Source organism: Accipiter gentilis, chromosome 28 (assembly GCF_929443795.1).
Source record: "Accipiter gentilis chromosome 28, bAccGen1.1, whole genome shotgun sequence".
Taxonomy (NCBI): domain Eukaryota; kingdom Metazoa; phylum Chordata; class Aves; order Accipitriformes; family Accipitridae; genus Astur; species Astur gentilis.
The window spans coordinates 15,684,702-15,699,009 of record NC_064907.1 but is presented as its reverse complement, the minus strand read 5'-3'; the positions used below and the strand labels follow the sequence as shown (position 1 = coordinate 15,699,009).

Sequence of the window (14,308 nt, the reverse complement as noted above, 5' to 3'; positions counted from 1 at the left end):
AGACGACCCATTTCCACCTGCCAGCAGGCAGAGGTTAAGAAGCATGTTTTGGCCAGGATGCCCACTGTGGCAGAGACATGAGAGCACACCAGTTTCATTACAGCTGCTTTGCTGCATTACCTGCTGACCATGTTTTTGGAATGGGGGCCTGCTGGAAGCCTCCAGCATTGTAGCCTGTTGTCCTACCTCTCTGCAACCTTTAGTGCCTCTTCAGAGGCACAACATCCTCCAAACAGCATGTTTGTTCATGCTGGTCTTCAAAAACAAAGCCAAAATTAAATCTTTGTTTTCATGGTTGGGCACCCAAAGAGATTCCTTGAGACTCTGTTGTTTCCTGGCAGCTCCCAATCAAATCACTGGCATGTCAGTTACCTTTTTTAATTTAAACATAAAAATCATATATGCATATTTTCCAGGCACTTTTCATCATTAAACAAGCCTAACATTATCCCAGTAACCTGCTGGCAAAGCTTGGCAGTAAACAGCAGACAGCTTGGGGCAGGGGGGAGGCAACTGCAGTGGCTGCAGCTCCAGAAGGAGGATAAAAAGCACGTTACCTGCTTTGCTTGGTTTTTTTCCAGAAACCTCACAAGAACAATAAAGGAAACTCTGACGCTTCCTCCTTTGCTGAGCTCTTTTTTTTCTCCCAGTATGTTACAACAGACTCTTTCTGTCAAGAAAAAACTACAGGTTCATATGTTATTACTGGGCACCCTCCATTCTGCTCCTCTGTGTGCAATGCTACATTTATTTCCAGCAAAATGGACCAAACGCACCACCTCTGCAGAGACAAAGTCTGTTCAGACTAAAACTCCCGATACGCAATGCCCCTTCCCAGTGCATGGACCTTATCTCCAAGCTTCATAGGAGAGTTGCTTCTCTACTGCAGCTGTGAGCAGAGCCTCTGGATCAGCTTGCTCCAGGTGTCCTCACAGTACTCTTAGCTCTAAAGCACGACATTAAAGCAAAGTGAATTAGTGAAAGATGCCAGCTCCTCTGCCCAAATATCTGCAATTTACCCACGGTGTCTGTGGCAGTACAAGAAAGGCAGAATAAACGTCCCTCTCGTGACCCCTCTGCTGCTGCTGACGGAGGTGCCACGTAGGGTGTTGAGAGGCCCCATGAGGAGGTGCTGCTGATCCCTGCTGAAACGGTGTCAGGAGACACTGAATGCTGCTGCCTGGCATTTTGGAAGGAGAGAGGGTGATCTTGTCTATGCCTTATTGAGCCGCTGCTGGCCTCAGAGAACTCCTCTGGCAGGTCCGAGAGGCGTATCTCACCGTTGGTGGGGGTGAGTTCACAAGTTTTGAGAAGCAGTTTTGCTGATACGGTACTGGTGGGCAGCAGATATTTTACACTTTTGTCCTATGATACTGCAGCTCCTCTTACTGCAATCTCAGCTCCGCAGCCATTTGACAGTGGGCTTGACAGGGAGCGTTTTCCCAAGCGCTTACAGAAAGGGGGTCAGCCTGCTGACCATCGTGTTGCTCTTTAACAGGAGCACATTGCTATGCATCAGTGCGGTGGCACGTCCAAGCTGCGTGTAAAGAGAGCTGCCATGCCATGCTCCGCTGAGCAATTCTTGCTTGGACCGAATCTACTGTCACTGTGGGCTGAGATGATTTTGCCAGGAAAAGAGCTGAAGAATGAAAAAGCTTAGAAAATTAGAGCCTGCAGGCCAAATACAGACCCCATGCAGGCATCTCCTAGAGCTGAAATATCCCCATGCCAAAGACAGTGGCCCACAGATATAATTTCTGTTTCAGCATCAAAGGTGGGAAGTAGAACCATAACGCTTCCCAAAGCAGTAAAAGCCAATTAGGTAAGTTTTCCCTTTCCGAGAACTCTCTAGCACACCACCACCCCACAATCCACTCACCATGTCCACTGCCAGCTTGAGTACTTTCATCCACCAGGCAAATGGAGGGGCGGAAGGAAGGGGGAAGGAAGGGAAAGGGAAAGGGAAAGGGAAAAAGGAAAGGGAAAAGGGAAAAGGGAAAAGGGAAAAAGGAAAGGGAAAAGGGAAAAAAGAAAAGAGAAAGGGAAAGGGGAAGGGGAAAGGGAAAGGGAAAAGGGAAAAGGGAAAAGGGAAAGAAGGAAAGAAAGACAAAAACCCCAATACCCCAAAACAAGAGAGACTCCATGCAGAGATTCACAAGTCAAGAACACTGGATTATTGAAGTTTAGCACCTTATTGAAGAACACACTATTTACTCCTATAACCAAATCCATGGCCATAATTTACTATAGAACACCATTGATTCAAATAGCAGAGTAAGAACCTAGAAAAGGAAGAGGTGTGCTGATTACACACACATATGATTACAGCACACACTAAAAGCTCACACTTCAGTCATCAACAGAGTACAGCTGATTCCCAGGCAGACCAAAGGAAGATCCCTTTTACTCTCTCCCCTCCCCATTCAGATGAAAGGAAGAAAGAGCTTGGTTGCCATCTCTGCCTATAGCTCTGACAGATGCTATCCAGTAGAAGCAAGGTACAGCCCAAAGCAGCCATTTCTCTGCTCCATCACTACAGCTTGCGTGACACCTGCGAAAAGAGGGACAACTGACTTGTAAGAATTTGCCTTGTGTTGCAATATATTTTCACAGTTTCGGTATGTCACATGTTAAGATTTTGCTTCTCCCAGCCAACTAATACGTGGTGTTAAAAAAGGCTGGTAGTTTCCGAATCTTTCCACATGCTGGTAACACCAGCTTAACTTGGGTTTTAAAAGATTATAGAGAACAATGGAGAAAAAGGGACTGGCTTGTTTCGGACTCTCCAGTTCCAACAGCAAAGCCAGTCATGTTCAATGTCCATCCAAAGCACCAGCGCAAGAATCTCTTTCTTTGCAAACTCCTAAGTCAGAGAGACCAGGCACGCGGCAAAGCAGACTACAGTAGCTTCAGCAGGATGGCCAGGGCATACTCCAGGAAACAGCACGACAATCTCACCCCAAGAACCTCACCAGCACGTTACCCAGAAGGCTGCTAGATGAGAGGAGCTAGCAGGTTGATGATACATGCCTTATGAAATTGCCCAGGACCCTCCGTGTTTGCACAAGAGATTTAAAAGTCCCTGAGTGCCGTTCACAACAGCGAACCTGTAAACGACAACTTACAGCTGGGCTATGGAAGAAAGTAGCATCTGCTGCTCAGCAGAACAGTTTCTCCGAGCACAGCGACGTGTGCGTGCTAGGACACAGGTCTCAGGTCTGACAGGCAGTGCCTGCAGCTGGGGACGGAGGAAAGGGAGCAAGCTGCTGAAGTATCTGAGAAGACACTGAGTTTAACAGCAGCGCGTTTGGAGGTGGAAGGGTCAAACGCTTGGAAAGCCTAGCACAGCGTTTCCCACAACACTCGCCCAAGGCAAGGCTCTGAGACCCTGTGTGACCACAGGCTGGTTCAGTTGATCAGAGAGCTGAGCGGACAGCTTAGTCCCTGGAAGGTGACAGCACAGTCACTACCCTCTTCTCTTTGCCAGTATGTCCCTTAAAATAGATGACAGACCCTCAGAGCACATCCCATCCAGTGCATGAGGGTGCCAGGCGTCTGTCTGTACTGCCTCAAGGTCCGTGAAAGTGCCAGATGACGTGGGGGTAGAACTGGACTGAGATCTAGATGGAGCAATCACACTGATAGGTCAGGGTCTTTGCTGCCTGTGACAAGCAGTCGGATATCTGCCCAGTGCTCACGGGGGCATACACAGAAAGGGGAAGCATTTTTCCTGTCTTCAGAGATGCTCTGGGCAAGTCGGGAAATACACTGTTAAAGCTGAAACTGTCCTTAGCTCACCCCACACCTGTCTGTCTCACCCACCAAAACAGCACATTCTCATAGCATTTATCTTACTCTTTGCTATGTGCTGTAATCAGCAAGTCCTGGGAAAGACACAATGCTCCCCATTCCAGGCATGGCATCATGACAGAACTAAATGGACTCTGAGTACACTATGCGTTTCCTGCAGATTATCTGGAAGGCTTAGTTTTCTAGACAAATGACACTGTAAAAACATGAAAATATTTATTTTACCTTTGCAGAGACCATCAGATGGTTAAAAATCTAACACAGTTTATACTCTGCAAAGGATTTCAGCGCTCTCTTATCTGCATTTCCCATTTAAAATGGTCCAACATATGCACATGAATGCACCCTACAAGCCCTGAAAAGTCCTGTCACCACAGTGCGGTGAAGGACCATAGCCTTCATTTCTGCTTGTTGTCTTGCTGCAGTACCTTTTTGCTTAAACAGGAGTCTTCTCAGTGGCCTGGGCACATAGGCGCGCGCACACACACACACACACACACAAACACACGCGCGTGCGCACCCTCTCTCCATCTTTCCTCATCTCTGTATAAATATAGAAACCTCGTCTGTTTTCTAAATGCTCTCCTGCTGCTGCATTCTCTCCCTCCGCCTCCCAAGACACTTCGGTGAATACCTGCTGCTTTGTTTCTGCTGTAGATTTTTCACTGAGGCTGCAACATTTTGAAGCCGTAGATTTAACATAGTCCCCTACATTTGCAGCCCCTACCCAGAAATGTATGGCTCTGGCTTAATGTTTCACCCAGTCAGCAAGATTTGGTTTGCAAATAGGAAGAGAGCTTGAATTTTGCTGCTGTTTGCAGCGTTGTGGCTCAAAACATGACATAGTTCAGCTGTGAAAGGAAATGTGAATTTTCGGATGGTTTTGCCGTACTGAGCGGTCCCCTTATAGAGAGGTGTCAGGAACTTCCCTGCACCCAGGAGGCTTCTCTCTACTGATCTAAGATTTCAACAAGGCTGGTCTATCCAATCCAGGGCTAACATTTTCAGAACGTACCCTCATGGCATTTTGAGAGTTGGAGGTGAGGACTGCTAAACAGATATAAGTAGGGCAGGGGACCCAGAAATCTCTGCAATCCTTGACCCATCCTTCCATTACGCCCCCAGTGATGCCGCACCTTTCCAGACCAGCGCAGAGGGTACATTTCCGAAGAACCTTGACATACTTAGACAATTAAAACAAATTAGCATAATTCAGACTAAACTTCTAATTTTAGCACTCTGTAAAGCTGCTTTCCTTTGAGCTCAGATCTAGCTTGCTGCACCTCAGCTTCGGCACACTACAGGCGCCTTCCTACCATGAAGAAACCGAGCCCCAGAGGCTATCAGCCACGGGACTTTCACACAGGGCACTGTCCTCTGCTTCTTATCCTCCTGAAGGCGCTTGCTCTAAACAGGGCTCGCTCCCAGTACACAGCAAGTCCCCTGCTTGGGCAGACACCTCGGCCGAGGGACGAGGCGCTGAGGATAGGGCACGGTTTGAGAGAACTTGCTTCCGAAACAGATTTCTGAGTGCCACAAGGCTTCAAACGTTGCTCGCCTCATTCCAGTACCTTGATAACCGGTGGGCTTACCGAACACACATGGATGCCGTTATTAGCTAAATAATTGAAAAGCCTGCAGAGCAGCAGTGCAGAATGGCACCAGCTTCCCCTCAGTGCCTCTTCCCTCATCAGCGAGTCCCTGCAGCAGCGGGGTCGGCTCTGACCTGACATCCCTCGCATCCAGATGCCTGTATTCTGCTCATGTTCTACCCGCCAGCCACTCCTCCTCCCATCACGGCGCTGCATTTCCCTCCCGCCTGGAAATGTCAGGAAAGGACACAGGCACAGGCTCGAAAATGCCTTGCTTAGCGAAGTACCGTACACGCTGTTCTTCACTTACAGCTGACTTTAGTATTTGTGGACAACTATTTACCGGGAAAGGGATGGACTTCCCAAGTCAAACACGGTTCATTATATATTAGCTCACATCATCGGAGAGACTCGGCTCTCTTGGCACCACATCCTGCAAAGGGCAAGGCAGACAGTGAAAGCAGAAAAAGGTAAACACCAGAGAGGAACTGCTACCATATAAATGTTCTGATTTTTCTAATTGGGCCATCTGAGAGAGCTCTTGGTCTGTGCCCATTGCAACAAACCGTGCTCGTCCAGAAACTCCTGTTACCTCCCCACGGCGAAGGAACGTTGAGATCAGTGTAATTTCTGCGCTGCCATTTTCTTTCCTGCACACAGATACGCCGTGCACTGTCCTCTGCCATCCCTCCCCCATACTTAATGCAAACACTGGAAAGAAAATGCAAATGCTGGGAGCACAGATGCTCCCATTATAACCAGTGCATGCTGCATTGCAACCTAATAGAAAAATGCTAGAGGGTGATTGTGAGCAGCGGTGAATGAAATTGGACAGAGTTTAGTCAAAGGTAAGTTTGAAACAGCTTCTTCTTCCTGCTGACTGCATACCAGAGAGACACAGAGAGAGATGGAATGGAAACCTTAGTGGGTTGTGAGAAAAATGCCCCCTTACAGGCCTCAGACAGCAGAGCAGTACAATATAGCATGGCACTGATTTTTATTTTTTTTTAATCCTGACTGCATTTCCATTTGTACAGGACTCCAGTGGCAGGTCAGATAAACAGCATCGGAGGAAGTCATCATCACACACAGCCCCTGTACTTCCCAACCCAGCCTAAAGCAAGAACTAAATATTTATTAAGCTTCTATGAATCAGAGGTCTGAATCTCCTGACAGTGCAGCCAGCTGACGTAATCCTCCCCAAATCCTGATGGGACTTGCTTCCCCAACAACCTTGACAGAGCTTGGAGGGTCACAGTTACCTTGTAGTCACACAAAGCGGTTCCACGCTGGCACACTGGGCAGAGGTGGGGTGCAAATCCTCTGCAATTGCTCCATTCCTGAGTGCACTGGATCACCTGTAAAGGAGCTCATGCTTTGCCCCAATTTACCAGCAGCTGTGTATACAAAACACCTTCCCAGCTTTACACACTGGGCATTTACAGCAGGAAAGATTCAACTCCGTACTGCTGCTTTGAATCTAACACACACACAATGCACAGAAAGATTTAGGATGGCCCTTTGATTTGCAAAATCCTTTTGAAAGCCTGCATAATAGCTAGATAGCTAACGATTGAGCCCATTCCTAATCACACAGTTTAATTCTTTGTCTACGCTGTCCCTCTGGTTACGTTCAGAGTGGTAAAAGCCAGGGCTTCCTTGAGCCTCAAAGGCTTTGGCTGTCCTGATATCCCATGCCCCTTCTCGCTGCCACTGCACAGTGCCATCACCTTCCAGGCAGCAGATACCAATTCCTTTGCAGAAAAAGTGCCTCAGACAGAGTACTGGAGTCCAGACACCCAATCCTGGCTGCAAAGAGCTGCTGCCAATAGCTGGAGCACCCGGTGTCCTCACGGTGTCACCTAGTGCTGATCTCACGTGGTCCTAAGGGTGCCTTCTTCAACGCTGTGCCACACCACAAGCTGGTTAACTTCTCAGGGAAGGTGCCTACATAGTCATTGCTGTCGCAATGCAAGGAGACGCAGGAGGAGTTTTGGCCGGTGGAACCGACAAAACTTGCAGTGGGAGACAACAGAAGCTGCAGCTGGAACTGTTGCTCTAGGAGCAGGCAGAGAAAGGAGGCAAGGCAGCTTTGTGCTCTGGGATTCTGCATGTGGCATGGTCCTTTCTCTTGCTGATGAGCTCCGGCTTGCAGGTTAGATACCAACACAGCTCCCAGCAGCCAGCGAAGCCCTGGGTGGCTGACAGCCATGTCACATCTTTGGCAGATCTTCTGCCACTGAATGCAAGAATCCAGGTAGCCCAATCCAGCAACTGTACCAAGCCAGATATCCATGGGAGGAATACATAACAGGGCTCGGAAGTCCAGTTATCATGGGGAGGTTCTGAGCCACCTGCAGCCCAGGTCTGCTGAAATCCTTTGCCCTCCTTCTGTCCATCACTCTCTTCTCCGCAGCCCCTCTAAACCCACTGCAAGCTGAAGGCTGCTGCTTAGTGACAGCCCTTGGAAGGGACGAAAGCCACTTAGCCCCAGTGGCTTCTCCTTGGCAGCACTCCACCAGTGATTTCTCACCCCGGTTTCTCGCGTCCTTATTGCATAATTCTGACAGAGGCGTCTGGATTTTCCATCTCAGGGATCCTAAGCCTGGACTTCAGTTCCACCCTGATACAGCTCACCAGTGAACAGCAGGTGAGTGAGCACTTTTGCTTGTCACGCAACAAGCAGAAGCATGGTCACCTGATGTGACCGTTCGATTGTCCTACTAAGGGATCACCTCTAATTGCTCCTCTGTCTGATTGAGCTTGTGGCTGTTGTTCCAAACCCTACTTGACTTGTTCTACTTCCCACATTTCCCTAGCTTCCTAAGCATGCACAATTTCTTTCATGCAAAAGCATTCTCATTAGCATCCTCCACATCGCCTTAATCTTCTCAGAGCTGCCCATCCGGGATCTAGCCCCTCTCCCAAATCACCTCACACACATCAGCTTGGAGTTTCTTCTGACAGTTGATGTCAGCCAGTTATGTTCGCATTTATTCCTTATCCACGCTTGAGAATACAAATGGGGTCATTCAATCCTCTGTGCTCCCTTTGCCCTTTCCCACCATTTCATTCTAGCTGGTGGAAGAGCTTTCTCTGCCACAGTTCCTGCCAAACAGAAACACCTCTCTCTCTCTCTTTCCCACCTATTTCAAACCCTTTCTCAAAAATTCCTTGTCTCCCTTCTCTGAAGCACCCTCCCAGACACTCCCGCTGGGATGTATTTCGGTGTGTAATAGCGAGCACTAAAATATTTCTTGCTGCAGTGTGCAGAAGAAATGCTGCACCAAGCATGGGTGCCAGCCTATACCGGGGAGAGTCATGAACCCTCAAACTGGTCTGTGTGCTGTTTCCAGGAAATGGACAACTAGAAAAAAGGCAAGGAGTTTTATGCAGAGAGTTTCTTACTAGGAATCATTTTCTTTTACCATTCAAGACTGCACTGTGTGAGATGCTCTGCAAATCCATAACAAGAGACTGTCTTACCCTTGGACACTTGCAAGACAAAGAAACTAGACAGGAGTAGAAAGAGAAGAGCAGTCTGTTCCTCATTACCACCCCCCTCCCCAAAAAAAAAGAAGAAAAAAAAGAAAAAAAAGTGGTAAATTCAGTCAGCCTTGTCCTCTATTCCTTAGATGTCCAAGCAAAACTTACTCTGAATTTACTGAGAGGATGTATCACATCTTTCATGCTAATAATTTGTCATTTAAACATTGACAGCAATTATCATACGAATTTCCTTCTGAGCTTTTGGTTAGATTGTTATTTAATCCAGTGGCCACAGTTATGCTGCAGACAGACTGCACATGCTCTCACATGTGCACTTGAGGAGTTCTTTGGACATTATTAGCATTGCTGCTGTTACTGAAGTGCTGTTGGTCTTATTTGCTGCATAGCACTCTTGTCATAGATGTTTTAGAAGTTCCAGCTTCCTGCTCCATGAATCCCACATGCCCACCTGCCAAATGAGGAGCGCAGCTGGTATCTGCCTCTTCGTACTCCTCAGATGAAGGTCTCTGCCCCTCTTCATGTTTGGCAGGATATTTGGTACCAGAATAAGTATACTTCAATAGGAAGGATGATTTTCATAAAAGTATTAACTTTTTATTTATTAGTCTCAGTCAAAGCTTGTCAGGCTGCAAGGCACTGCAGGCACCTATAGCAACCTGTCTTGGGGGCACTTGATACAGATGCAAGTTGCTTGTAGATACGTGTTTGAAACAAAGGGCGAGCCAAGTATTCTGGGCCCCAGTTTGGGGGTTAGACATTTTGGGCCCTTTCTAACAACCTGCTTGGTGAACTCTGCTGATGCTTTCAGAATTCCCAGAAAGGGATTTGGTCCATTTTCTACCTTTCATATATAACCACAACAACAAGCCACATGCGACTCTAAAAGGACTCGATAACAGTGTGTTCACATAACGAGTTACAGACCTGCCTCACCGATTGCATCAAAACGTCACATTCTCACAATGTGTTGTGCTGCTCCCCACTAATCCTGCAGAAGGCAGGAATGTGTCTTTCAAGTGCGTGACTTCCAAGGGAGGGCTTTCTGCCTCTCGAGGTAGCCTGACCACAGCACACCTGCAGTGAAAGGAAGGAAGCATTCCTGACTATCATTACTTCCCAGAACCACACAAAAAAAAAAAAAAAAAAAAAAAAAAAGACAGATAGCTGCATCCAAAGCACAGCTATTGCTACTGTCCGTCACCACTTGCCTGTCAGGGCAGCTGGCCACATCAGACACTCCACATGCAGCCCAGCAGCTGTAACTGAGTGGCTCTGGTCCCCTGTGAACTGGCCGTCTAAGCAAAAATGAGAGATTTGAGGCTAGGATACTGCGGCAGGAATAGCAGGAAGCCAACCCAGATGACGCTTGGCAAATTCTCTAATGGCAGTGAACTTCTCTTATTCAATTCACACTCTCCTTTGCTCAAGGGCTGCTCTCTGTCACACCTGCCTGTCTGCACGGCACCCTGAAAAGTCACCAACACATTATGCTAGACCTCATAATTCCTCACAACTCAGGACTTACACGAAACGTGGGAACGGGCATGACTATTGAAACCTTGCTCCCTGGGGTCATCCTCAGACTGAGGCAACCTCCAGCCATGCTGCAGAGCCCACGGAGCAGGAGCAATCTTCAGGACACGTCTGGCTGTTTAATGGACAGCTCGGCCCAAAACACAAGTGTGGCTAGGCTGCACGGAGAGCAAGGGAGAGTGACAAGACCCCACTCCTTAAATCCTTGATGCAGCCCCTGTCAAACGAAACATCGGCTCTCATCGGCTGAGTTACAAAGGTTGGGAGCAGGAAATACTGGAGGAGCAACGAGGTTATACACCTGGACTGTCCCTGTGCTGAGAGACAAATGAGAGGCACGCAACACAAAAACAGCCAGTACAAGGTCAATCAGGTGCTAGTTACATGCAGTTAATACAAAAGCCAAGAAATTGTCATGGAAACTAAAAAACAACAAATATAATCACAGTCCAAGGAGAAGGGTTTTGGGCAACACAGCGTTAATTAGCACAACTCACTGCCTCCAGGTATCACAGGACACAAAGTTTTCACAGGATTCAACCGTGCATTTCACGGCACACGCACAACCACACAAAAACAGCTAGAAAGACTAACGGATACAAAGCTCTCACGCCCCAAGACATAACATCAGCTTGCATGGGATGAGAGGAAACTTGTTCTGGGGCTGTCACCTCCTTCCTCTGGCCATCTCCGCTGCTTCGAGCCACGCTAGCGCTTCCTTGGATCATAGGTTACCCCTCTACTAACAACTTGCATTGCAGCAGTGCATGGTGGGCTCAGTCATAAATCAAGACACTGATCCACTGCACGGTACAAAGGCAGAGCAAATAAACAGCCTCTGCCCGAAAGAGCCTGGATCTGTATATGAAGCAAGAGACAACAGGCAAGCCCAGGTGGAGGAGCAGAAGGACCCGGTGACACAACGGTGGGTTCAGTCCATTTCGGTGGCCAGTGCAGGAGCCTTTCGTAAGAGGGGACTTTTGCATAGACATGACACGAGTCCCATGCACACAGCGTGCTAACAGACACCCAGGCTAACACGGATTAAACCCCCACAACTGCTGCAGCGAAACAGAAGGAGAAACTCCCAACGCATTCTGGTAGCCCTCAGCTTGGCCCCAAGGAGACTTGTGCGGTAAACCACTACCACTAGAGACCCTCAGGCTTTGGGGGCAGGGGATAAGAAGAGAGAGCTCGCCCAAGAGCAAAATCTCTTGGTTTGGTGGTTCTTCACACCAGAACCCCTTTAGAGCCTTCTGGCAACCTAAGAGACAAGCTGCTCCGTCAGCCTCGAGTAAAAGAGGCTCTGCAGGGAAAAGCCTTGGGCCTGCACACAGTTAGCCGTTATCGTTGAAGAAGGCAGCATCTGACACGGCAGTGCGGCAGCCGAAAGACCCCACAGCCAACTTCCTAGCTGCCGTCTGCAGACTTCACATCTGTCCTAAGCGTGTCCACCGATCGTCCCCTAATTAGCTGCTCTCTGCAGGCGCAGACCCCTCCTGGGCTGCCCTGGCATTAAGAAAAGCAAATATCCTTACACCCAGCTTTCGTCCCAAGAGGAACAGGAGGGTGAGCAGGGGCTGTGCCCACCCTGACCGCAGTCACCGAGCGGAGAGGCAGGCAAGCCTCCCTTGCCAGCGCCTTCTCTGGATTCACCGCTCGGGAAGGGATAGCTGAAGATGAACTCCTCCTCAGCACGCCAGAGCCCTGCCGATTTCTGCAAGGAGCCCTTGCTCAGCGCCCCCCGCGCTGTGACAGCCCCAAACGGTGTGCTACAAAAGGCTCCTTGGTCGCTGTATGGGAAGCAGATCCCATCCCAGGGAAGCAGACCCCTTCCAGCGCGCTTCTCCAGCTCCCTCGCCTGCGTCACAGCGTGTCTTGGCAGCAAGTGCAACTCGGGCCTCTCACAAGGAGCTGGCGAGAAGGTGCCCTCTCTAGTACCTTCCACGTGAGGAAGTCCAGACACTTTGCAGGTATCTTTGGATCTCCCGAGCCCTCCCCAAGACCCGTGTACACTGTGCTTTGGGCAGGGCAGGGGGGCAGAAGGGAAGAGGATGGTTTTCTCAAAGACTCACGCAGTAAGCCTTCACCAGAAACAGGGATGAATGAAATCTAGGAATTCCAGTGTTCAGGACTAGCCTAGACAGCCTGAACCGGCAGTTGTCCAGCAGCGTGGCAGGAACAACAAAAGCTCGAGGGCTGGTTGGCGGTGCCTGTCCCCAGCATCTCACAAGACTCTTCTCAGGACTCTCAGGGCGCAGCTATTGGGATGCTCCAAGCAGTAGAGCTCTGCTGTGAGGCTGTTGCTCAGAGGGGGCACGCAGAAGCCTCCAAGACTTTTGCTAAAGGCAGAGGAGAAGCCCACCTAAGACTTCCCTGTATTGCAACTTCCCCTCACGTATATCCTTGATTACCCTTGGTTTCACCTCTCTCCTCACCGCCTCTCTGCATTGGTGCATAGCACATACACCCTCAGGCCCTGCTGTGAGAAGAACATTCAGTTCAAGAGGTCTTCAAGGGGCAGCAAAGCTATCTTAGAAACATGCCTGCTCCTGGAGTGGCGGCAAGAAAAAAACTGGCAGTGACTTTCCAGAGAGGAGCTACGGCTTGGCTCAGCTGGCAGACCCAAGGCTCCAGCATGTTGGTGTCGGCAGAGGGGAAAGACACTTCTTCTTGCTTCTGACCCCCCACTCACTTGCTGCCAGCAAGTAACATGCCTTTGGTGGGAGGGATGACCTGTGTCCCGCTCCCAAATACAGCCTGCCCTAAGCAGCAGCAGAGCTCACCGTCCCCTGCACAAAACCGCTTTCTCGGTTAGTGGTCTGCTCCTGCTGTACCCTGGTTGCAGTGTTCTGGCAGAGATCAAGCAGGGCACGGAGCGGACATCAAAACTGCTCCTTCACTAGAGAAAGGGCTGGGGGTCTCTCGACCCTTTGCTCTGCAGACACGGAGCAACTCTGGGAAACTGCATGAAGCTAGAAGCCAGCAATTTTATCTTGGAGATCAAATCTGTTACTCAGCTGAGCGAGTCTCTTTAGCTGCCTTGACAAACCCCTCGCCTCCTTTCTCCCTTCACCCGGCTTTTTTTTACCTCCCCTCCCTAAGCCATCAGGGCAAACAGCAGATTCCTGGCCCCGAAAGTTGTCCTCTGTTTGGCAGGCTGTTTCTCGTGCTGACTGCGCATAGATTTGTACGGGGACCAGACTGCCCCTCTGCCATCTCCCCCCTCCCCAAACACAAATAGCACTCACTGCCACGAGCACAGGCATCTGGATATAGGGCTGCTTGCCCCAGTGCCACTGACCTTTTTCTTGCGGTCCCGAGAGCGGTTCCTGCGCTTGCGGTTAGATTCTTCCTTCTCCTTCTGCTCCTGCAGAGCCTGAGCCTCAATATCTTTGATTTTCTTCAGCTGCTTAGCTGCTTGAGCCATGGCCGGTCAGACTGCAGTTCCCTCCAGAGCTCACACCTGCACTTTCCACGCAGCACCCTCCAATTCCCGGCCAAGAAAGTCCCTTCCCCTAGCTCAAAATGCTGTCGACCCAGATGAGCGTGAAACCAGTAATGAGAGGAAAATAGAAAGCAGTCAGCAAGCCCCAAAGGGCAGCCGGTGTCTCCAGCTAATTGCTAGATGGAGTCTGGGACACCTTTATAAAGCATTAGTAATCCTAAATCCAGCTGTTCCAGAGGTTCTGTGCACCATTGCAGCAGCCCCTGACTGCACTGGCACATCATGTAGAATCCTCCTTGTGGGACAGGACACCAGGTTGGTGCTGTGCTCTTTCCCTCACTGTCTCTCCTGCAGCACGAGAAGAGATGCAGCCAGTCAGCCACAGGAAGGAAAATAACTCTCAGCAATTAATGCA

General features: G+C 49.4%; 1 protein-coding gene across 8 annotated transcripts in view; it reads right to left on the bottom strand.

Annotated features, from left to right (window-relative positions):
• The window catches only part of ANK1 (ankyrin 1), a 69,777-nt gene extending 55,738 nt beyond the window's left edge, over positions 1-14,039 (bottom strand). For 2 of the 8 annotated variants that reach the window (XM_049830578.1, XM_049830577.1), the window contains exon 1: positions 13,750-14,036. In XM_049830578.1, the coding sequence (XP_049686535.1) occupies positions 13,750-13,875 (126 nt within the window). In that variant the 5' untranslated portion in view covers positions 13,876-14,036. Of the gene's footprint in view, positions 1-13,749 lie in introns of all 8 variants that reach the window. The other 6 variants (XM_049830581.1, XM_049830576.1, XM_049830585.1 and 3 more) reach the window with 6 other exon arrangements.
• Between the last annotated feature and the right edge of the window lie 269 nt (positions 14,040-14,308).